The sequence below is a fragment of the Boleophthalmus pectinirostris genome, unplaced genomic scaffold (assembly GCF_026225935.1).
Source record: "Boleophthalmus pectinirostris isolate CB_2022bp ecotype Guang Dong unplaced genomic scaffold, ASM2622593v1 HiC_scaffold_17, whole genome shotgun sequence".
Taxonomy (NCBI): Eukaryota; Metazoa; Chordata; class Actinopteri; order Gobiiformes; family Gobiidae; genus Boleophthalmus; species Boleophthalmus pectinirostris.
Window position 1 is genome coordinate 8,410,379 of NW_026571115.1, and position 26,602 is coordinate 8,436,980.

Genomic DNA, 26,602 nt, shown 5'->3' on the forward strand with positions numbered 1-26,602 from the left:
TCTTCTCTCAAACAGAAAACACTCTGTTTAACCTTGTGATGTCATTATGTGGTAATACAGGGCATGCTCCATTGTGTTTTGAAACTCCATACACTTTCACTAGAATCATATGGATAATTTCAGACCTGGAATTGCCAAACTTTGAACAAAATGTAAAAAGGTAGCAGCAACTTGAAAATTACCGCTTCATGACATCACAAGGTGGAACAGAGCATTTTTAGAAGTTGTTTTAGATCAATATTGCAACTCAATATCTCCAAAATATAACATACTGATAGATTATAACTAACCAACAAAAGCACAATAGTCCATGTTTAACACACAAAACCCTGCATATTTAGGCTTCTGAGTTCTTCTCTGTGGTAATACAGGGCGTGCTCCATTGTGTTTTTAAACTCCATACACCTTCACTACAATCATTTGGACAATTTCAGCCCTGGAGTAGCCAAACTTTGAAGTCACGGCCATTGTTCGAGCCTACTTGAAACTACTTTGCTTCTCTGTGCACCAGAATAGACGGCAGACTTTCAGACGCAGTTTCATCTGAGCAAAAGGTCAAACAGTAATATACGTTTAATAAAACAGCAGCTTGTGGTTATTCTATTGTAATGTAGAGTAAATCAGTTCAGTAGAGGCTAAACTGAAGCACTACTCCGTCTGAAGCTCTGTTACTCGACGTAGACTTGAATCTGTGCCTCATTTGAACACAATCTGACCAAAGAGATGACATGTGAGTTTATTCTGTACTCTTAAACAAGTTTCTCACACATTAAATGAATTACACAAGCCAGTTTTCAATTAGTCCCACCCAACCTCTTTGCTGAAACTCAAACACCTAAAAACAGGACCATAAAATGAGTTGTATAAATCCATTTTGTCTTTTTTCTTAGGTTTTCAGACCGTCTTGAAACTTTTTTGACAGTGTTTGCCAATATGTGCATTGTGTCACCATGGTAACGTAGACTTAGACAAACTTTATTGATCCACAAGGGAAATGATTTGGACACAGTAGCTCACACATAAGCAAAAAATACTGCATAAATGGTAATAATACATTCAAAATACATAGAAAAAGGAACTGCTGAACATGCTGCCAATAGAGACACAAGTAGATCACCCCAGAATGATGTCACTGCAAAGTATCAAGAGCCGTCAACTTTAAACCTGCTACTTGATGACATCACAAGGTGGGACAGAGCATTTTGAGCCCTGGAGATGTAGACAGACTAATAATAAAGGGTTACTCAAACATGTGTGTTTTTGATGAGGAAACAGCATTTTAACATGACAAAAAGCTCAATTTTGTGTAATATAAGACCTTTAAGATTAAGATCAGTCTCAAGGAAGTGAATGCAACTCAATGCGATATCCCAAATAAGGATAAAAACTCATAAAACATTTGTGTGTGTGTGTGTGTGTGTGTGTGTGTGTGTGTGTGTGTGTGTGCAGCAGTAAGAGATGAGTCAGATACACTGTGGTACAAGCTGCAAATGCACAAAGCAGGAACTCAAACAAAGTCAAACAAAATGAAACCGAGCGATGTGGTATAGTGCAAATGTGGTGCAAACACGTGAACAAGAGCACTCGCAGACCAACTGAAATACACAAGAGTTATTTTATATATATATATATGTATACTACCAGTGTCTACATCTTCAGCATTCATTGTTTCTATTTTCTTTATGTTTACTACTTTCTTAATTTCAGATACACACGGATGACCACGGAAGTAACTGGATACATGAACTGAAAATATGCATTCTTTAAAAGGTTATATATTTGCAAAAATGTGACTCCTGTGAGCTTTAAGTCAAGTTATACATTGTTTCTTCAGACCTGGAGTTGTGTTTTGGTGCATTTACACATCTGCATTATTGATCTGTCTACATCTCCGAAGCTCAAAATGCTCTGTTCTGCCTTGTGATGTCATGAAGTGGTGATTTTTTTGTTAACAGTTATCTTTTAGCTTCTGTTCAGTAGAGATTGGCAATTCCAGGGCTGAAAATTATCCAAATGATGATCAACGGCATAATATGGGCCCTTTAATTGTGAGTAAATGTATTCCGGTACCGTTACTTTGTTATTTGATGGAATACACTGCAGTAGGGTTAGGCTTCTAAATGCACAGTATGAGCAAGAAAGAAACAAAAAACCCTGCTCTTGTGACATTTTCTATTTTGTGTGTTTTTTCCTTCTTCACTGAAATACAGAGAAAACAGTGAAACTAACAAGAAACTAACTACAAACTACTAACAACTGACTAACTACATCTGTCTTTAATCCTGTGCTGCGTTTTCAAATCTATAATTTAAATGCAAATGGGTAAAAGTATTCGAAGTTTTCAGAATGAGAAGGTTCAACATTTGTGGACCATAAGATGGTTTCAGAAGCAGTGAATGTCCCACAGAGTCACGCAGGCCCCTGCCCTCCATTTGAAACTCTGAGTAAGTGTGTTTGCAGCTGTGAGCAGTGAGCCCAAGAGAAACTTCCCCCAGGAGACAATACAGTTTATCTAATCTAAACCATGTGTTATTGCTTTGCTCAGATAGCTCTGCAGTATGACAGTATGTAGTAGTAGCAGTAGCAGTAGTAGCAGTAGCAGTAGCAGCAGTAGTAGTAATAGTAGTAATAGTAGTAGTAGTAGCAGTAGTAGCAGTAGTAGCAGTAGTAGCAGTAGCAGATGTATGTAAAACCCATCAGCCGTCCAGGTAGAATCCATGGCAAAAGGAGAAATTAAATTTGTCAACAGGACAAAATTTTATTTTGGCTCATCCAAGCGGCTTCTACAGTTCTCGTCAGATACTGGTGGCCTAGGGCTTCTCAATTATGGAGAAAATAATTATCAATATTGACCAATATTATTTTGGTCAATATTGAAATCACGATTATTCAAACAATTATTTTTTAGTTACATGATGCATTTATTGAGCATTTCTCTTTCAAAAAAAAAACCCCCAAAACACTTTGTTATTGATAATTTACGCAAAAATTTTAAACTGAAAATAAATATAGGCTACAGCTATGTACCTTAGAGCAGTTTTGCGATGTATAAAACATAAAATTAATAAAATATACTTTGAACATGAAATAAGGCATACAAAAACAAAAATGTATCCAAAATAAACTATATATCCAACAATCCCTATATTTAAAAAATAAAATAAATATACTTATTTCTATAAAACATATCCCAAAATAAACTTTGTTAAGCTTTAAATCATGTCAACTTGATTATATGAGTTTGGAAATCACGTGACACACAAATCGAAATTGCGATCAAAATTCAATTAATTGCACAGACTTACGATGGACACTGCCTTATATTTGCCTGAAGGGAGGAGCTAACTACACTGAAACTACTCTGAAACTAACACACCTATTTGTTTACAGTTTCTGCTAGTTAGTTAGATACAAAAAGATTAGCAAAGAAGAAAAATCATTTATGCTTTAACCTTAGATGTCGACAGAAGCAACTTATTCCCAAGACTTTGCAGAAGAAAGCACCAGACCGAGGGCATAGGGCAGACAGGTTAACCCAGCATCACCTGAAGGGCTCAGCCTTAAAATTAGCCAACTCAATTATGACACTGAAAACTTAAAATTTGAAATAGAAAGTTTATAAAACAGGATAGCCTTTTTAGTCCCAAAAGATTTTTCAGAGAAACAGAGACTTCATAAAACTAAAGAGTGGCACATAATAAAGTAAATCAAAATCAAATAAACCAAAGGGAACAGAGTGACAAAAGGAAGGAGAATAAATCTAGCCAATCTGTACACTAAGAAATCTGGGTGAAAAATGTTTCCAACCAGGAGCTCACTCAGGCAGAGAAAGAAGTACTTTCCACAGAGTTAGTTCTAGCTAACGTACAGAAACTGTAAACAAATAGGTGTGTTAGTTTCAGAGTACTTTCAGTGTAGTTAGCTCCTCCCTGCAGACAAGTGTCCACCAGCATCCGACCAGAAATGAAAAAGCAGCTTGGATGAGCTACGAGATGTATTTGACCAAAAAACTTTTGTCCAGTTGACAAACTGAATTTGTCCTTTTGCAAAAGTAGCAGATATACATTACCAGCTAAACATTTGAATACATCTTCTAGTCATTGTTTCCTTTTTTTTTTTTTACTACTATGTACTACTTTCTACATTTCAGATACACACGGAAGACATTAAATATATGATGCAAGATATGTGGACATTGTTTGGAGGTAACTGAATGCATGTTCTGAAAATAAGTGTTCTTTAAAGGCTCCTATATTACAAAAAAATGATTTCTTGTGAGCTGGAGTTGTATTTTGTTTCATTCACACGTTTGAGTAACTCTTATTATTAGTCTGTCTACGTCTCCAAAACTCAAAATACTCTGTTCCACCTTGTGATGTCATGAAGTGGTAGTTTTCAAGTTAACAGCTCCCTTTTACCTTTTGTTCAGTAGAGATTGGCAATTTTAGAGCTGAAATGATTAAAATGATTCTAGTGTGTATAGTGTGTAAGTGTATAGAGTTTAAAAACACAGTGGAAAGCTTCCTGTATTACCACATGACATGACAAGGTGGACCAGAGTGTTTTTGTTTGAGAGAAGAACTCACATGTGAACATGAATGAAACAAAACATAACTCCAGGTTTGTTTGTGATGAGAAAACAACATTAGAACAGAAAATAGAGTAATATGGACCCTTTAATCGTACATAGTGTATTGTTCATGGTGGTGAAGGTAGAGTTAACACAGTTCTGCTGTCGTTCTTAGTGGCACTTCCTCAAACACCATAATTTTGCTAACATGCACTTTTTAACATTTCCTCTAAACTCATGAATGAACTGAACATTTTTATTTTGTTACTTTTACTTTTGCACAGCCCGAACTTGACCTCTCTCAGCACAAGAGACTCAAACTGTCACCACTTTGCAGCATCAAGATACGAACAAATACTAAAAAGTATAGCAACTGTTTGTTTTGTAAAGGGTCTATATTACACTGTTTTCTGATCTATGTTTATAATGTTGTTTCCTCATCACAAACAGACCTGGAGTTTTGTTTCATTTACACATGTTTAACACGCAAATCCTGCACATTTAGTCTGAGTTCTTCTCTCAAATGGAAAACACTCTGCTACACCTCGAGTGGTAATACAGGAAGTGCTCCACTCCTCAACTCCTTACACTTTCACTAGAATAATTGGGACAATTTCAGCTCTGGAATTGCCAATCTGTACTGAACAAAAAGTAAAAAGGAGCTGTTAATTTGAAAACTACTGCTTCATGACATTTTGAGCTTTGGACATGTAGACAGTCTAATAATAAAGGATGTTTTTGATAAGGTAACAACATTCTAACATGGCTTAAAGCTCAATTTTGCACAATATAGGGCCTTTAAACTAGTTGATTACATTAGACTTAGCTGGAGACAGAACTCACTTGACAGAAATGGAGAATTCTCCCGGTGAACTCTGGCAACCGCGGATCACAAACTCTCCCACCTCTTTGTTTCTGAGCAGCTCCTCGGCTCGGTTGCGATTGGCAGTTTCCTGGAACCACCTGCAAACACAAAAGACTACATTAAAACTTAAAGATGCATTGTGTAACTTTTCTGGTGAAGGGTCTGTCAAATGCTGTTTTCCATGGAGGTGTTATTGCCTTGTCTAGATGTTTCACAGTACGGTATTAAACCTTTCTATCTTTATGGAGACCAAACCAGACCAAGTTACAGGTCAGATCTGTGGAGAGGCGACTAGGTATTTTTTAAGCTATAAACCCATTTGTAATTTAATAATTGTTTGTAAAGCTGTTTAATGTCATACCAAACAGAGCAATGACATATCCATAAACATAAGCAGGTGATGGACACAAAAAAATTACATAGTGCACCTTTAAATTTATCTATTCTGCATCTGTTTAGTTACAGTTGTTTTTATTGTAAAAAAAGGAAAAAAAATATGGGCAGGGTCGCTTCTCGCTTCACAGATCTGATGTGTAATTTGGCTGGGTGGTGTCACTTTTTTGTCTCCATGGAGATAGATGGAGAATTCTGGACAAAGCAACAACATCTCCATGGAGACCAGGAGGTAATGGACCCTCCACCAGGAAAGTTACACAGTGCACCTTTAAAGGACTTGCTTTTTCATCACAATTCTAAGATGATTTTTCTTTTATATTGAATTTTTTTTCCAGTTTTTTTTGTGTGTGTGTGTGCTTATTCTATTGTCCTTAAAGATGCAGTGTGTAGCTTTTCTGTGTCCATGGAAATATTACTGTTCTGCCTTGATTATTCCACAGTATGGAAATAAACTTGGTAATCACAATGGAGACAGGTTACTGGTCAGACCTATGGAGAAGCTAGCCTGCACATGGTAAAAGTTTTTGTTTTTAAGATATTTTTGAGCTATAAAACACATCTTAGAATTTACATAGAGCACCCTAAATAAAATTTACAAAAAATCTAACACCAGTAGTTTTATTATCAGTGTATATTATTCTAAGTATTCTATTTATTGTAGGTGAATTACCAGGCTATATTTGCGATACATGAAATGAAAATGTGAAGGCCTGATCTAAAAAAAATAAGAAGTCAGGGAGTTTGAGGAAGTTTGTGGTTTGTCCGAATGTACACTTTAGGGCTGTGGTGAATTAGTCAATGGGGTATTAGTCAACTCATCATTTTATTCACATTATAAGGATTTATATGAAACAGCAGAAAGGAGAAGTGAGTGAGCTGAAGATATATTTTTTGGTATTAATATGTTAAAAGGCAGATTTCTTTGTATCTTTTTTCTGCCTAAATACATGTTTTTTGCATGAACTCCCCCTGCATGTCTAAGCTGAGTAAGATAACCAGAGATACGTAGTTTTGAAAGCTTTTCAGTAGGACATGTCTTTGGTTGATCAATTTGTACTGATTTCATTTCAAGTAGAGCCTGACCGATATATCGGTTGACCGATATTATCGGCTGATATGGGCACCTGTGGGCATATCGGCTATCGGCCGATATGCTTGCTGATAGGGGCCGATATTTCACGTGGGCATGTTATACCTCGTTATAAATCTTAGACTCTCTACATTCTGTTCATTTAATCCAATTTACAGACAGATAAATGTCCTAATATGTGGCTCCACATCAGTATTTATCTACGGAGTCATTTGTCTGTGTGCGTCCGTATTGTCCCTGAACACACCACAGAGTCGCGTCACTCACGTGTGTTTGTTTACACCTGCAGACACAGATCCAAACACTGAGATTATTTTCTTTTTACGGACAATCGGTTTGAGTCTGGATTAAAAGGACATTTATTAGTGCAGATTTGTGATGTGAGGAGGAGCCTGTATGAGCGGTGAGTGTTGGAAATATGTCGACTCTGAAGCTAGTTTTTGTCATTTGTTATGGGTTAGCTGCTGTAGCTCCCGCACATAAACAGACTGTTTTCTATTGGTCTGTTCTAAAGTGATTATATTGGCCGTATATTTGCTACTGGACCTGCACTGATATGTAAATGAGCTGTGAATAGACGTGTGAATTATGACATTTGCGCATATAATTAATTACCGCGGCGCGCACGTATTTATGGCTAAAGGCTAATAGCGCTACTTTCTTTACTAGTGATGGGTCCGTCGCGAACGAAATGACTCTTAGAACCGGCTCTTTGAAGGGAACGACGGGAGCCTGATCCTTATTGGGAGCCGTGTTTTCTCTTTCTCTCACTTTTTTTCTCTTCACGCCGCGTGCAGACTCGTGGTTTGACAGCGGCAGCGGCTAAAAACGAAACTTTGAGAAATTTGCGTGTACGTAGGATTAAAAAAAACTTAAAAAAAAAAAAACGAGCATATTTGACTGTAGTTTAGCATAAAATAAATAAGTTCCGGTTTAGTCCTTTTTCAGTCCTGGTTTAGACCTGGTTCAGTCCTGATTCAGTCCTGCTTTAGACATGCTTTAGTCCTGCTTGCAACAAAACAATCTGAAGAGCCACTTGGGAGCCAAAAGAACCAGCAGCTTTTAGTGAGCCGAGCCAAAAGAGCCGGTTCTCTAAAAAGAACTGGAATACCCATCACTAGTGTCTAGAATGTGATGCAAAAATGCCATTAAGCCAACCTACTGTCTGTAAATATGATGTAAAGAGGCAAAATAACAATAAATGTTGCCTAAATAAACCCAATTTAAAATCCACCAGAGCCAAACCTAAGTTTTTTAAACAATTCAACATTTACAGTGAATTTTTACATCACTAAATATATCGGTGATTATATCGGCTATCGGCAGCTCCAACTCCCATTATATCGGTTTCATATCGGCCACAGCAAAATCCATATCGGTCGGGTTCTAATTTAAAGTTCTATAAATGAGACCCCTGAGTTTTCACATGAGAGTGAGAAAATCCTGCATGTGTCCTCCATCTCAGTCTGGATTAAAATATACTTAATTACACTCATACTTGGGCATGTTGACATCGATGTAATTCTGAGGCACAAAGCCCTCGTGTCCGTTCATCTCGGCTTTGTACCACTCATCCTGACGACTCAGGATCTGAAACAGAAAACTTCAGTCACAGGAACTACTTTCTCTGTCAGGATTTTCATTTGAACACATTTGCAGCTTTACACGGCCTACAAATAAACACATGTAGAGATACAATGCAATAATAATAAAGATGGTGGAGCAGTAATATATACCTATCTTTTTATGTGTTATATGTGTTATGTTATAATATGTTAACTCAACAAAACAGACCTGGACTTGTGTTTTGTTTTCTATCTGCCTACATCTCCATCAACATTTTACTGCCAATGAAAACTAGACTTTTTGGCTGATTCTGGTACATTGACTTTATTATACTGTTTAGTAATGCACACTGTTCCACTCAAAACTAAATGCATAAAATAAAAGCCAAATGAAAATGAAATGTAATATTTGAGTTTTCGATTTATAAAGTGGTTGTCAGTATTGTCATTTATGTACATATTCCTCCTGTAGTCATATATCCCACTTAAAAATAAATGTTCTTTTGACAGCTCCTGACCTTGAGTATGTCTCCTTTCCTGAAGCTGAGCTCGTCTTCATCGGTGGCGTTGAAATCGTACTTTCCTTTGGCCTCCATCACAAACCTCCGGACAACAGCTCCAACCAGCTACGCAACAGATATGCCCAAAACAGGACCCGAACTGTGGACAGAGAGATAAAGAGAGACAGAGACAGAAAGAGAGGGAGAGACACACACACATACTGTACATAAGTGATACATAAGAAATGACATTATCTGATTCAGTGCATTTTTGAGACAATATCTGTGGGTTTCAGCTTCCAGTCATATGAGGACAGTTCATTCAAAAGATCGCAGTAAAGACAATACTTTACGTTTACTTTGTTAATCGCTATGGGAACGATCTGATCTTTTCAGCATTCACACCTCTGCCCTGGATAGGGTGCATTCACAGCGGACAGCACTATAGTCTAAAACAGGAGTCACCAACACAGGTCCCCCCATAGACTACATGAGTCCCCCAGAGGCCCTTTCTAATGGCACAACTCATTAGTGAGCTGCTTCTAAAATTATGTAATTTTAAATTATTGTTATTCTTTTTAATCACCCTTGCAATTATATAAATAAAAAAATGACAATATCTTATAAATATGTTTATTATACATGAAGTTTAGATAAGCAGTTTAGATGAGCGAGCCGTTTTCTTTAGCACTGACATCGCTTACAGCCTTGCAGTTTTAAGATTCGTTTCTGTAAAATGTAAACAAATGTGCACAAAGCTGCATTAAAAACGTTATAATCCCAAATGGGCTGATGTGGCTCTGTAGAGGTTAGGGTTTATATGTTGTAAAGTTGAGTTTATTTATGCAGAAGATTTTAATGAAGAATCTGCTACAGTGTAGAACTTGTACAATAATGGTTACAAATGTGAATCTGTGCAGTGGATTGTGGGATACCTCATAGCTCCTTACCACTGGTTAGGAACCAGCTTTCTATGCTAAAAGAGGTTATGGTTTTTGTATTTTTCCTGGTTTATTAAATATATAATTTTTGCATTTGAGCATTTGTAAGATACTGCATTTATAACGGGGATACTGATGTGCATGTGAACTCACTCATAGAAGCAATGATGGTAACTGCTAACACTGTACTTCAAAATGTAACAATTACAGAGATTGATAAAGTTAAAGTGCTAAATATTGGTATCTGTTTCCCACCTTGCTGTCATTGTTGATAATTCTTGTGAGAAATCATTAACGTCATCAGTGTCTTCACATAGATGATTATCATTTATTATTAATAATAATGTATAACCAAAGGCAAGTTTGAGGAGCTAATTCTTAAAAACAAAAGAAAGAAATTTGACATTTGTGGTTAAACAGTGAATCTTTCACAGTGGTATATAGCACCCTTGATATCTGAAATTATTACATCATCAAATCATAAAATGTGAACATGACCTTTTTCAGATGGAGGGCACAGGTCTGTGTAACTCTATGAGAAAACTTCAGACATCATACAGCTAATGTGAAAATGACCACAATATCTTGTGGTTAGACCATTTCCTGTACAGGCCACACTACCGAAAGAAAAGAGCTCTACGATAAGCGAAAAGTACTCTGATAAAGCACCAACACCAGCCCGAAATAACAACTGAATCGTATCACTTTGGTAGTGAAAATGTAGCTGATATTTGCCACTGATATTTTTTCCTGTGTGTGTGTGAGAGATAGATCTTTATAACTGCTTTAGACAACTTTCAGAGAACAGCACTGTAAAGCTAACAACAGTTAGAATGCTAACTGTGCACTTCCTGATTACTGGATAATAAAAGGCATTCTAATTGGAAGCAGATATCATGCAGCAGATTTATTTTGACCTCAAGAGCTGCATATGTTATACATCTGTACTGGGGGAAGACATATTTTGCTTAAAGGCGCACTGTGTAACTTTTCTGGTGGAGGGTCTGTTACCTGCGTGTCTCTATGGGGATATGACCGTTTTGAATCTGTGTATCATTCGTTCATTTGTTTTTCAAAATAAAACCAAAATAAAAAAAATTTAAATATGAAAAAACAACTATTTGCTTCATTATTTGTCTCCAAAACCAAATGGAAAAAATGGATAACAGCAGTTTTTGTGACTTAAACTGCAATGCCGGACTTTTGGGCCACATACGGACTGAACCACGACTAAAACAGGAATAAACCAGGTCTAAACCAGGACTAAACCAGCATTAAAAGAAGACTAAACCAGGTCTAAGCCAGGACTAAACCATGACTGAACCAATACTGAACCAGGACTGAACCAGGACTGAACCAGGACTGAACAAGGTACTAAACAGGGACTATACCAGGACTGAACCGGATCCAAGCCAGGACTGAACCAGGACCAGGTCTAAGCCAGGACTAAAAAAGGACTGAACCAGGACTAAACCAAGTCTAAACCAGGACTAAACCAGGTCTAAGCCAGGACTAAACCAGAACATAACCAGGACTGAACCAAGACTGAAACGCGATACAGCCATTATCCATTTTGATTATTCATTTAAATACAAAATCAAAAACTGAAAAAATAAATCATTATCCATTTTTTTCATTTTGGTTTTGGAGAAAAATAATGATAAATAATATAAATAATGAAGAATTTTTTATTTTTTTTTTTTTCTTATTTTTGCTTTTATTTTGAAAAACAAATGAACAAATGATACACGAATTGTTTTGCTTTGATTATTCCAAAGTATGAAAATAAAAATGGAAATCAACAGAGGGAGAGGTAAGAATTCGTGTTTTAAGGTATTTTCGAGCTATAAAACACCTATAATAGAACAAATGCCAGGAGATATGTTTAATGCCCTACTGTGGAACATTCTAGGCAAAAAAAAAAACATCTCCATGGAGACAAGCAACAAGTAGCGGACCCTACAAGTTACATACGGCACCTTTAAATAAATGAAAAACTCTATAATATTGATATCAGCAAATATTGACAACAGCAGATAGAAAATATTGGCTTAAAATAATTTCTCATTAACTCATTAAAATCAATATGGGCCCATCTCTAACATGATTTATCCTCATACAGCCCATGTGTAAATGAGACTTAAGTAACTGGAAAACTATTTGCGACCATTTTGAAAAGCAGGAAGAGCTGACTTCCCAGAGTAAACCACGATCTTTAAATAGGACAGACAGAAAGAGAGGAATAACAGTTACATTTAGGGGAAATTCGTTCAATAATAACTATTTAAAATAACCACAAGTCACTTATTCAGTCTTATCACTTTGAGTAATTACAATATTATATTACAAACGCACAATATTACACAGACACAAACTCACTACTGTTCTCAAAAGACTCACAAGTTCAAAAGATGCATTATGTAACTTTTTGGTTTGTGAATCCGTCACCTTGTAGCTTGTTTCTACAGATATGTCATTTCTCTGCCTGGAATGTTCCACAGTATGACTTTAAACAGCTCTACCTTGCATTTATTCAATTACAGGCGGCTTTATAGCTCAAAAATACCAAGAAAAACAGGCATTCTGACTGTGAGTGGGTTGCCTCTCCACTGAGCTGACCTGTAACTTGGTCTTTTTTCATCTCAGTTAAAGGCTTAAACCCTGTGAAACATTCTAAACAAAGCAACAACATCTCCACGGAGAAAAGCATTTGACAGACCCTCCACAGGTTTCCCACTCTTTTCTACTGACAAAATTTCAAAACTTTTCCATGACATTTTCATGACCTCAAGTGAATTTTCCTTGACTTTACGACACCTTACACCCTAGAATTGATCATACATAGAGCTAAATGTGAAATGTTAACCCTTTCCACTCACTTTATGCTTTGGGATCACAGTTTTTTTTAACATTCAAAATATTGTCAGTGCATTTATTGTCGTCTCTCTTAAACAAAAGGCGCAAACGTTCAGAAATAATCATAATAGCCTAATGATAAGTTAACAGAACGCTGTAGTTGCGTGAAAGAGATACTAAAATTCCATGACTTTTTCAAGACTTTCATTGAAGTTACACAATTCCATGACTTAACCAGGCCTAGAAAACTATATTTTCAATTTCCTTGACTTTTCCAGGATTTCCATGACTGTGTGAACTCTGCCTCAACCAGGAAAGTTACACAATGCACCTTTAAGAGGAGAAAAACAATCTGAACACAGGGGCGAGATGCAGTAAGGCCTGTCACAATATCACATTTTGAAGTGAGATCTTGAAGTGAAATCTTATTGTAGTACAGAACAATAACAAAAAGTCTGCCGTAGGGATGGGCACGATTAATCGATAATTGATCATTAGGAATTTCATCGATTACGTTAACTTTAATCAACAAACCAAATGTAGATTGCTGTGTGTAGCGTAACCAAACAGGGGTCCGTACATGTGTCTCTCTGTCGGTCAGCCTGCAATGTACCAAAGCACAAATGTGTATTTAACGATGACTTGTACAAGAAATTCCACGCTTTCCGTTGCATTCGGGACAAGTGTGAGTCCATGTGCACAGTGTACAAAGCAGGAACATATGTTTCTGTGTCCAGTGGGAAAAGGCTTTACCAGGTGAGAGTCGCGCAATGTCAATGACGAGTCTCCACCTCCCTCCCCCCGTACGCTGTCCTGGTTTTGACAAACGCATATGGTCACACTAACCTGTATTCCACTGAGTCATGTTTTTTAATCCGACAGAAATTGACCACATCAGCGACACAAGAGCTGTAGTTTTATCTTAGTCTAAGTATCTTATCTTAGTTTATGCAAATTAGTGATGCGGTTTTAAGTTTTGTTTCTGTGAGATTTGCGCAAAACTGAATTAAACACATTATAATGTCAAACGGGCTGATGTGGCTCTAGAGTTGTTACGGTTTATATGTCGTAAAGTTGAATTTACTTATGCAGATTAGTAGTGCAGATAGTAATAATAATGATGATAATTTTAATATAAAAACGTTAATGATTAATCGATAATCGATCGTTAATTCTTCCGACGATCGATTAAGAAAATTTCATCGAATGCCCATCCCTACTCTGCCGCTAGTACAAAGAAACCCACAGTAAATATTGTTCCACAAAAATGATGTTTCATCGACCATGTACTGGAAAAGAAGTCTATATAGTAATTCTCATGACAGGCCTGCTTTTTCAACTCTGACACTTTGGCGTAATGTATTAATACTGTTAAAAAAACTGTCGAGTTCTACAACACTAGTTAACGGTCTTGGTCTCATCTCAGACTCGAGCGCATTTGGACTTGTCTCAGTCTTGATGGTGCTTGGGCTCGGTCTTGGTCTTGGACTCGAGGTCTGACACTCGAGGAGTCCAAAAATATTTCATTACGGCCGCTGCTGTCGGAAAGAAACTTGTACCGGTGTGCGTGAGCGTGCGTCTCTCTGCAGCTTGTGCGCTCATCTGTCCAACAGTGTTGTCAGAAAGCAGACCTACAGCACAGAGCAGACCTAGCGCCTCATGTGGTTTAAGTTTGTCTAATAAAAGTGCACAAATGCATCTGTATTTGTCTCAACGTGCATTTGGTACATTTGGAGAGGCTGGCAATTACACTGTAAAACCAGGTTTAAAAATCATATCCACTTTCTTCACAGAATAATTTTGGTCTTGATGGGCTGTGGTCTTGGTCTTGTCTCGGTCTCAACCCTCAAAGGTCTTGGTCTTGTCCTGGTCTCGTTACCCTGTGGTCTCGGACTGATCTTGGTCTAGATTAGTGTGGTCTTGACTACAACACTGCTGTTAACATTGTAGTTTAGATGTTTTTAAAAATGCACAGGATTCTAATATTGTCTGGAATTTTAATGCTCTTGGACACACAGTTTATGTATTCATTCAGCCCTATAAGCTATGATTTCTCCTTCAGAAAAAAAAAAAAAGATCATCTGAACTATGCCCTATATTATGCAAACTTGATTTTTGTGTGGTTTAAGTCATGTTATAATGTTCCTACCTCATCAAAAACATACTGGGAGTTGTGTTTTGTTTCATTTTGAGTGATCCTGCATTATTAATCTGTCTGCATCTCCAAAGATCAAAGATGTTTTCATTTTTGTTCAGTAGATTGGCAATTCCTGATCTGAATTTATCCAAATGAATCTACCGAAGCTGCATGTTTGCGATGAGGAAACAACATTATAACATAGATCAGACAGTGGCGTAACACGGGGCCCTTTAACACTTGCAAACAGCAGAGTGCGGCTGCAGATAGAACATGCACAGTGCAGCTTTTGGATGTGTGACTCCAACAGGACGTGAAGTCTCTGTAATGGTGACAGCAGTTTCCTCCATTTCTGTCAAACTCGACTAAAAAGTGTCAAACTCAGGGAAGTGCACACTGACTGTACTGTGAACTAAAGACCAAATGAGACTTTAGCGTGTTTACAGACGAAGATAATAACGAGTTATGTTTACGAGGCCTATCACAATAATTACTCACTTATATTATATTATTATATTATATTTTGGGGCTCGGAATGTATTGTTGTGTACTTTTTCTTGGCAATAGTCAGAAGATTTTTGCCATTTTTCGGTACTGTGATGAGATTTTAACTCTAGATGGTACAATAAGTAACGTCTTCTAATTATTAGTTCATTCTGTTATTTATTTGTTGCAGCTCAGGCCTTTTACTGATGCTGTACTTTTTTAAACTAGTTTACATTTGCTTCATTAACAAATAGTAAAAACGATCAGTCAAATGTTTGGACTCAAAATCTCATTCAATGCTTTTTTTTTCTACTTTTATATACACACAGAAGACATGAAATACTATATGTATAAGTAAGATATGTGGAATTATGTAGCAAAAAAAAAAAAGGTAAATAACTTCACTATTTATAATCCAAAAAGTAGCCACCTCATAAAATATTCAGTAAACTTATTTAACTTTTTTTCTTATTATACCTTGCTTCTTACTTCATCTTCTAAAATATCAAAAGTACTAAACAAACAGAAACACACTGAGCGAGACGGTGATTTCAAATGTTTGACTGCTACTGTATATGTTGATATGATGTAGTAAAGAAAAAATAAAACTTAAATAACTTTTCAATATATTTTACAGCCAAATGCTTAAATTACCCACATTTTGCATTGTCAAAAAATATTTAGTAGAGTTATTTAACTTTTTTTTTCTTTGCTGCAGAATTCCATATATCTTGCTTCATATGTTTGATGTGTTCTGTGTGTTTCTAAAATGTAGAAAGTAGTAAAAATAAAGAAAAGGAAACACACTGAATGAGAGTGTCCAAACTGTATTTTTTCTCAGGATATTTACTTATAAAAATAAAATAAAGAAAATAAAGAAAATAAAAGTAGTAGCAGAAGTAAAAGTAAATGTAGAAATCTTACTTAGCACTTATAGGGATGAAAACAGTAAACGCATTGCTATGATAATAACTATTTAGAAATGAACAAATATTTTACTTGAATGTGTAAACTTTTCTGCACCTTTACAGTGGGATTTGCAAAAAAAAAAAAAAATAAATCTGCAAACGTGCACTTAAGTATAAATTTGAAGTATCTTAACTTAAGTACATTTTAAAGTGGATACTTTTTACTTGTACTTCACTACTTTTGAGAGCAGCTATCTATACCTTCTACTCCACGACATTTTTGAACAGGATTGAAAAGTAAAAGTATTTTTTAGTATTGTCTGAGACCTGTTATAAAGGCTGAGGGGCTTACTTTTAATACATTCATAATTTGAGCTAACAAAAATATACAATACAACAATAAACAACAAACAACAACAACAAAATTCAGCACAAATCTGTGTCTAAATCACTACACTTGAAGCTTTAGTAGATCTCAAAATCTGCACAAAATACCATTACTTTTTACTCTTCAAGTAAATGTAAACAGGCACTTTAATACTTTTACTTTAGTATTTTTTTCTCCAGTATATGTACTTTTACTTAAATATCAAAATTTAAAACTTCTTCCACCACTGTCAGATGCAAACGCAAGACAGGCCTATTACAGAATCAGCTGAAAATACTTGATCAACTTTCATCTTTTATCATTTCAAGTGATATACACACACTGCAATTTTTATATTTTGTGTTTTAAAAGAATCAGAGCCCATAAAGCATATATACACTGAGAGACCTGTTTTATCACATATGAAACTCTGCGGGGTTTAACTGAGCCGGAGACACACAAAACAGATAACACGTAATCAGATTTTGTGGTTTGGCTGAACAGTGAGAAAAAGGATCTTGCCGGTAATAAGAGATACAGAAATGAAAAAGTAAAAAGTATCTTTTTAATGAACAGCGTTTATTCTGGTTTGACTTCATATATTGTCATAAACTGCTGACCATGTGCTTTCTTCCAAAAATACAGAAAGAGGAATTACATTTTGAATAATAGAGGAATAGAGAAGACTATGATTTCATTTCACTGTGAATTCATGTCCAATTATATATCAGTTATCAGGCTGATATTTTGGACTGTGTGTGTGTTGGCTATCGGATTTAAATCTCCAGCACAGACCGATATTTTGTTTCCGTCGATTTGCTGCCTAAAAATATACACAAAGCTTCATATTAACACTTTAATACAAAGAGATGGCTGCACAAAACACAACTGGAAAGCTCTTTTATAGTTGTGCGGTAAAAAAAGGGCTTGGTTGGAGTTTGTAGTAGTTGTAGTTGAAATGACATAACTTGAAATCTACGATCATTAAAGGTGCACTGGGGAGTTCGCCACCTGCTAGTCTCCATGGACATATTATTGATTTGTCTAGAATGTTCTACAGTAGTACAAGGTCAGATCAGTGGAGAATTTGATTTATCAATGTGTAATCTGAACAGAATCCAACTTTTTAAACATGCATCACAATTACAGTATTTGTCAGAAAAATCACAATTAATTTTTTCCCCCTAAAAATAATGCAGTGCTCAAGACTCATCTCCAAACTTTAAGCTAATCTTGGTCACTTTAGCTGGAGAATTCTGTCTGTAGGTGGATGTATTACACTGAGGAGGGAGACCCAGTGCACTACCAGCCCGGGACTCCAACCTGGGACCTTCTCACTCAACCACTGTGCCACCCACGCGCACTATACTTGAAAGATTATCACATTAAAGTGCCTATGGCAGGTTCAACTACTCATTTTCATAAGAGTAAAGTAAAGTACTGTACTTAAGTAAACATTTTAGATATCTGTACTTTGCATTGTGTAACTTTTCTAGTAGAGGGTCACCTGCTTGTTTCTATAGATGTCATTGCTCTGCCCGGAATGTTCCACAATGTGACATTAAACAACTCTAACTACTGTGAGCAGCGTCGCCTCTCCACAGATCTGACCTGTACCTTGGTCTCATTTGGTCTCCATAAAGATAGAAAGGTTTAATACCATACTATGAAACATAGACAAAGCAAGAACGATAAAAAAGCTGTTAAAGTTCACGATATGGTGAGGAGACTCATGATTTCGGATGCAACAATATCCAAATCTCTCGGTATGATATTTTCATAATATACATCTACACGATATTTATTCCGATATTTTGTGGAGGATCATGGTCTATGTAGTAGAGATGCGCGGATGGGCTATTTTTTCATCTGCAACCGCGGCACAAAACTCATCATCCGCCCGCTGTCGTGATATTTCGGTTATTGTTACATCCCTACTGGGTATCATTAAGAAGTTGATGATACGATACATACCTCAATACACAGGCCACAATATGATAAGTTTTTCAATACAGTGCACTTTTGATTCAATAAGATATGCTATATTTTAAATCAATTCGGTAAAAAACAAAGGCTAAATCAGGGAATCAGGGCTGTGATACTAAAAGTCTTTATTAAACTACTAAGTTTGTGCAAATATGAACATGAATATGAAACACAAACATTTTAATCATCCAAACAGCAAAAATGTCAAATGTGTTGCATAAACATGTTTCCTTTGTCCAAACAAACAACAAAACTGTAACTCTACCACAAAATAATTTTGTAAAATATACCAAAAAATACTCTTGGCAATATATCGTTCCTTTGGCCTATGATATCGATACTGTATCATCACATTAAGCGATGCGATATATCGACATTTCTGTATTTTTGCACACCCCTAATCTCCAGGCAGGAAAGCATTTGATGGATCCTCCAGAAAAGTTACACAATGCACCTTTAAAGTGCCTATGACAAGATGAACTACTCATTTTACTAAAACACATCAAGTTCATTACATTTAAGTTTTAAGGTTTAAAATTGTACTTCCTGGTCAGAAATCCTGATACCACGCTAGAATTCCATAACTGTTATCCACAAACCATGTAGTACACAGGGCCAAAACTCTTCTCATGTACACAGAAATGATTATATGACAAATACAAACACAAGAAAACACCTTTATCTTGTTTAAATAATCATTAAAATGTACTGCATTGTATCGTATTGTGTGAAAATTGTGCACAACTTCTGGTCAGAATTCTCATGATCATGAAGTCGTCAATACGAAACTCGAAAATAGACCTATCTACTTCCTGTAATTTTCAATATATTTTTCAACTTCTCTTTATTAATTTCTTCTTGATAAGTGTCAAACTATCTGTTATATTTACAACATAACATTTTATCGCACTAAATAAAGCCACACCGTGAGAATCATAAAAACCTGTCACATGCAGCTTTTTAGGTCTGTTTTCCGTTTCAATTCAGCTGAAAGCTCTGTTTTGATCTAAACTTTATTTAAGACGTAAAAGTGCAGCTGCTCAAAGATAACAGTGTTTTTATTTCCTGCACCTGCCCTGCACCTGCCCATTCTGACATATAACACAGAACTGTAAGAGCCATCAGCACTTTGACCCAAGGGAAATCTACTGCACCAAATATAACGACTTATGCACTGTTACTTTTTGGTTGTGGTGTTCCACAGTGTGACGTTAAACAGCTCTACTTTACATTTATTCAATGACAGGTGGTTTTATAGCTCAAAAATACCTAGAAAAACAGACATTCTGACTGTGAGTGGGCTGCCTCTCCACAGAGCTGACCTGTAACTTGGTTTGGTTTCGTCTCCATGATGATAGAAAGGTTTAATGCCATACTGTGAAAGCCTTGATGGACCCTCCACCAGAAAAGTTAAACAAGGCAGCTTTAATATTTGAGTTTATCCTGTCAATAAGACCAGCACTGAACCTCACACAGTTGTATTATTTAAAAAAAAAAGTTTACATATTAGGGCTGTAGTCCTTTATATCTAATGAACAAACAATTAGAATCTTATTTACAATTTTTCATTATGTATTCATTGATTTATTTATTTGATTGGGAAAGAGCAGAGGCGGCTCTACCATTAGGCAAAAGCAGGCGACTGCCCAGGGCCCCCAAAAATGGAGGGGCCCCCAGCCAATTGCCCTCAGTACCACTAATGGCCAACGCTTCAGAGCAATTTGATTTTCTCTCACTATGACATTAAATGAGTTGTTTTCCTTTCAAACAATAATCATAAGAAAAATAATAATAATCGTATGTAATGCATGTAAATAAAAATGTAATTGTACAAGCAAAAAAAAAGTTCTGGTTCTGGTTATCTAGTAGGTTTCGTAATGTTACCAGTCCACTATAATTCAAATAAATAGAGTTGTGCATGTCTCAAGAACAATGGGGGGAAACAGATAGTACATATATATATGAAAAAAAAACAACAACAACAAAACAGTGCATTATAGTGAGGGCCCCAAAGTTAAGTTCACCTAAGGCCCCCAAATTGTTAACTCCGCCACTGGGACAGAGCACGTTAATATACAGACATGACACAAAGTAAATGTAAACACTCCAGATTAAAGCTAAAGGCTCATTTCCATCCGTTGTTCTCAAGGGCTGAGATCACAGGGGTCAAAGTACAAAATATTGCACCATTGCACTGCTCCCATTATTGCACACTCCATTCATTCATTGCACAGTTTACCTTTTTCACTGTTGACCCTGTTTTTGGTTATTGTGTTAATTGATCTCTGCCTGTCTGCCTCATATGCTTTCTGTATCCTGTTTTTATGCTTTTTATAGTTTTAGATCGACTTTTTGTACCTGTGAATGACTCATATTAAGAGAATAAATAAATACTTTAAAGGTGCACTGTGTAACTTATTTTTGTTGGGGGTCTGTCACTTGCTTGTTTCTACGGATATGATTTTGCTCTTCCTGGAATGTTCCACAGCAGTTTGTTCAATTACAGGGGGTTTCACAGCTTCTGACTGTGAGTGGGTCGCCTCTCCACAGATCGAGCCTGAAACTTGGTCTGGTGAAACTGTGAAACATTCCAGACAACGCAGTAACGTGTTGGAAATGCATTTTAACGGACCCTCTACCAGAGAAGTTACACAATGCTCCTTTAAGACCATGCAGCTATAAACGTGTGCGGTTTAAGAGTTGGATCATGTTTTGGTATTTTGACAGCTGGAAGTAAGATTGGCTCGAGTCTGTTCAGTTAATCACTTGCTTATCAAATAAAGGTTCAGTTATTTGAAATTGTCAATGATTAACTGTGTAACGGAGAGGTACACAGCCAGTCCTCTGTCTGTAAAAGGATGTGGTTTGCAGCCCAGTCCAGACTTTGGAGGAAGGAATCGAATTTGTTTTATGATAATGTCAATGATTAAAAGTCTGTTTTGTTTATATATTGAAATCGCACTTTTATCTCTTGTCCAAATTGAAAGCAGTCGCTGGATTTCCATGAGACAGCTCCACATGTTCGTCATTTGATTAGTTTGCGTCACGAGCTCCAAGTCACAGACAAAATGCAAAAAGAAAATGTTGCTATTACTTAAGGTCTTGTAGTACTAGTAGTAATATTTGTAGTAGTACTAGTAGTTATAGCAGTAGTTGTAGTGTTAGTCGCAGTAATTGTTGTAGCAGCAGTAGTAGTAGTTGTAATACTGCTAGTAGTCGTAGAAGTACTAGTAGCAGTAGTAGTAGCAGTAGCAGCAGTAGTAATAGCCATAGTAGTAGTAGTACCAGTAACAGTAGCAGTAGTAGCAGGAGTAGAGTAGCAGTAGCAGTAGCAGGAGTACCAGTAGTAGTAGCAGTAGTAATGCTACTACTGCTACTAGTACTGCTCAGTAGTAGCAGAAGTAGTAAGAGTAGCAGTAATAATAGTAATAGTAGTAGTTGTAGTAGTAGTAGTAGTAGTAGTGGTGGTAGTAGTAGTATTAGTAGTAGTAGTAGTAGCTGCAGCAGTAGTAGTGGCACTAGCAGTAGGAGTAGCAGTAGCAGCAGCAGCAGTAGTAGTAGTAGCAGTGGTAGCAGTACCCTTAGTAGGAGTAGTAGTAGTAGTAGTAGTAGTAGTAGTAGTCAGTAGTAGCAGTAGTAGTACTTGCACTCCTTCATAAACTCCCAAGTCTTGACAGTTGTAAAAATCGTTGACAAAAATCTGCATCGAGTTTCTCTGTAGAAAATACAAGTACAGTAGTACTACTACTACTGATACTGTAAATATATAGAAAATATTTATTTACTTGACTTGGTTAGCACAAATTAATAAAATGTAGTTTTTAATGTTTCTGAAATCACTGAATGTTCCATGGTGTGACATTACATATTCATCTAGCATTCATTCATTACAGGTGTTTCTATTACTCAAAAATACAATAATTCCTTCTGTGAATGGGGCGCCTTTACACAGATCTGACCTGTAATGCAGCGTAGTGCTATAACCTGATTGTCTCCCTTGCAATGGTGGATAAAGTACTCAATTCATTTAACTTAAGTAAAAGTACAGATACAAAGGCAAAAAGTTACTCAAGGAAAAGGACCACATGAAAAATTTAAAGGTTGTATAGAGGATTTTCCAAGGAACGAGAAATCCAGCGACTGTTTGTGCTTTTTCAAATGTTGCGCATGCGTGAAACCCCCCCCCTCCCCTACAGCTCCTACGTAGAAACGCCTCCTTCCGCCTCATCCTTACGCCAGAAACCGGTGCGCTGCACATGACTTGTAAACAACTAACTACAGTGTTGGTTAGGCAAGGCGGAGAAGTGAGGAGCGGGGGGAGCGGGTGCGCGGACATTTCGTGCGCGGACGAGAAGTGAGGAGCAGGGAGAAGAGCGGAGCAGGAGCAGAGAGAGGAGAGGAGAGGGGAGCGGTGCGCGGAGATTCCGTGAGGAGCAGGGAGAAGAGCGGAACGGGCAGAGAGGGGCGCAGAGAGGGGGGCGCGGAGATTCCGTGCGAATGAACTAGCTACTACTACAACACGCAGCAGCAAGCGGACTCTTTCTTTGCCTTGAAAATTAAGTTTTCAGACATAGGATATCGCATTCGTGTCCTGAAAAAACGTTTGTCTAACTCTTGGAAATAAAGTACGTTTTCATAATAAGCAGAAGTGACCTGTCCAGAAGTAATTTGGCGACCAGTGCGTCAGTCTTTAGACCCTGTGTCTGCTTCAGTCGCGCCATCGCTGGAATGAATCTTCAAGAATCACCTTAGTTTGGTTTCGCTGCTTTTCCCCTTGTCTTCTTCTTTCAGCGACCTCAAAAACGGACTTTGTTTTGCGGCTAACTGCTCCTGGATTCTTGTCTGCCATTGCAATAAACTTTGTGCGAACTGCGAGGAAGATATAGGTCAAAAAAAGCCGCTAAGAACTGTTGCGTTGGTGGAGTAAACAGCGTCTGTGGACTGCGTGACAGTCGTACGTAAACCACGTAATGGCAGCGCGCAGGCAAGTCAGTTACGCTAGAAACGTAGGGAGATTGATTGACAGCCTGTCAACTAACAGATAACGAGGCAGTGTCGTTATCTATTGGCAAATGTTTAGCCCCACCACGTCCAGAGTTGATGAATTTTTATTCTCTTTTTTTTGGTCATCATAATTACAAGGCTACTGCACCTCTATAATCTATCATTGACAATTTGAAACAAAAAAAAACAAAAAAAATCCTCCATACAACCTTTAAGTTAAACTATTGAAGTACCTGTTTCAAAATGTACTTTAAAAGTAAAAGTATTAAAATAAAAGGTATTTTGCAGTGATTTTTAGAACAATTAAAGCATCAAATGTAGTGATTTTGAAAAAAGAATTTAGCAGATTTTAAACGATCCAATTCAAATGAAATGTGCTAAAAAAATAAATCTCAATCATTTCAGCAGTTCTCAAACCATAAAGAAAATGACTTTTTACTTTTCAGTCCAGATCTAAAATGTAGGAGTACAAAGTACAGATACCTGCTCTTAAATGTAGTGAAGCAAAAGTAAAAAGTATCCACTGTAAAATGCTCTTAAGTAAAGTACAGATACTTTAAAAAAAAAAAAAAAAAAAGTACTTAAGTTTAGTACTTTTACTTTACTTTTGTGCTTCAGTGACCATTGCTCTCTTGTGATAGACAGGTTAAATCTCTACTGTGGAAGATTCTAGACAAAGAAATAACATCTCCATGGAGACAAGCAGATGGCAGACCCCCTACCAGAAATGTTACATAGTGCACCTTTAATGATACTGTATACTTAGTTATTGTGTCAGTGGCATAAAGTAGTGTCAGTATTATTTAACACAATATTTTTCTATAGTAACACACTATGCTTCAAATTATACAGCATATCCATTCACAATAAAGTAATTTTTTATCTATTTTATTTATTTATTATTTTTTATTTAAAATATCAAAATATCAATATATCGTATCGTTTATTGTGCTGATACAGTATCGATATTAAGGGCTGCTGTATCGATATATCGTCAAGAGTATTTTAGGTATATTTTCACTAAATTAGTTTGTGTAAGAGCTACAGTTGTGTTGACATTTTCACTGTTTTGAGTAAAATGGATGTTTTTCACATTCACTTTTCACAAACTTAGTGAACTTTTAGTATTAGGGCCATCATTTATCCTTTTTTACACTGTACCGTATCGAATCGATGTGAAATATATTGTATCGAATCGTATTGAATGAACAGCTCACTGTATAGAAAAGTGTATCTTATCGTGACCTATGTATCGAGATATGTATCGTATCGGTAACTTCTTAACGATACCCAGCCCTAGTGCATTGTGTAACTTTTCTGGTGGAGGTTCTGTCACATGTTTTTTTTTTTTTCCCCTGGAGATGTTATTGGCATTAAACCTTTCTATCTTCACGGAGGCCAAACCAGACCAAGCTACAGGTCAGATCTGTGGAGAGGCAACCCCGCTCACAGTCAGAATGTCTGTTTTTTTAGGTATTAGGTATTATTTTTGAGCTATAAAACCATCTGCAATTGAATAAATGTAAGACAGAGCTGTTTAATGTCATACTGAGGAACATTTCAGGCAGAGCAATTAGAAATATGAGTGTCCAAAGCGCTGCACAGACAAAATATGACATTAAAAGAGAGTAAATCATACATAAAAACAATAAATAAAAAGTGTTAAAATGCAAAAGAGTTAAAGTTACATACTGCACCTTAAAGTACCAAAAGTCTTGTTCAATTGGTAGATAATTTTACTCACTTCACGTCGAGTTAACTTGACTAGATGCTCGTTTTTGAATTGTATAGTACAAGTACTTTTGGTATGATACATTCAAGCTACTTTGGCACTTTTTCAAACAACTTCCCCAAACTCAGAAACTCAAATATTACTGATAGCGGTGTGTGATAGACAAATAAGATTAAGTTAAGCGTAGAAACCTCAGGAAATAAATCATTAACTTGAATCTAGTGTGAGCGGGCTGATAGAGGAAGTGTAAATAGTAAAAAAATTTAAAAAATAAAAAAAAATACGCAGGAAAAGCATTTTGACTGTGCGTGTGGATGCATACTTTGAAACGGGGCATGCGAAAAAATGATGACACCGCAAGTCTGAAAATTTCTGAAAGTGGATTTTAAAACTTTTTTCATGTCTCTAATTGAAGTATTTCCAGTTGTAGCATATGTTTACATTATATTTGGTATACTTTAAATATGATATAACATTAATAATTAAATTAAAATGCAAAAAAACAAGTTACAAGTACATTATAACTATGATAGCTGCAATATACTTCGTCCAGGTGTGGTCTGTGGTACAATAATATTCAATACGCATATATTTTAAAACTGCTAATATACTATGGCCAGCTTTTATTTTGAAATTTTAACCCTAGCTCTTGTTGCATATTTGGATAAGACCAGACGAGACAGGTTTTCTTACCTTATAAAAATGTTTCTTGAATGCACTCAGGGGCCTATCCTCTCTTCCAGCAACCGAGCACAAACAGCAGCACCATTTTCACGCAACTACGAGTAAAATCTGGCAGAAAATGCGTAAAAGTTCTGCTGTCTGCTGATATGAATCGCAATCGAGCGCACGCTGCTCCTGCCTGCGCCTGTCTGCACCTGCACCCGTCTGCACCGCACACGAGACGCCGCAGCTCGAACTGAAACTTTACCGCTCCGATCAAACGGACACGCGCGTAAAGTCAAACTAACGGGATGAGGTTAGACTTCCTGTTGACCCTTCAAAATAAAAGAGTGATCGCGATAAAAATGAGTAGTGCAGTGTAGCTAAGGGTGGGTATCGTTACGAAGTTGCTGATATCATACACGCCTCGATACATAGGCCATGATACAATACATCTCGATACAGTGAGCTTTCAATTCCATACGATATATTTCAAATTGATTCGATACGATTCAATAAAAAATAAAGGCTAAATC

General features: G+C 36.6%; 1 protein-coding gene across 2 annotated transcripts in view; it reads right to left on the reverse strand.

Annotated features, from left to right (window-relative positions):
- The window catches only part of grap2a (GRB2 related adaptor protein 2a), a 39,068-nt gene extending 12,733 nt beyond the window's left edge, over positions 1–26,335 (reverse strand). For both annotated transcript variants that reach the window (XM_020933184.2, XM_020933183.2), the window contains exons 1-4: positions 26,097–26,335; positions 9,005–9,146; positions 8,420–8,511; positions 5,414–5,533 (exon numbers count right to left, since the gene is read on the reverse strand). In XM_020933184.2, coding sequence (XP_020788843.2) covers positions 5,414–5,533; positions 8,420–8,511; positions 9,005–9,082 — 290 coding nt within the window. In that variant the 5' untranslated portion in view covers positions 9,083–9,146; positions 26,097–26,335. The remainder of the gene's footprint in view (positions 1–5,413; positions 5,534–8,419; positions 8,512–9,004; positions 9,147–26,096) is intronic.
- Positions 26,336–26,602: the final 267 nt, after the last annotated feature.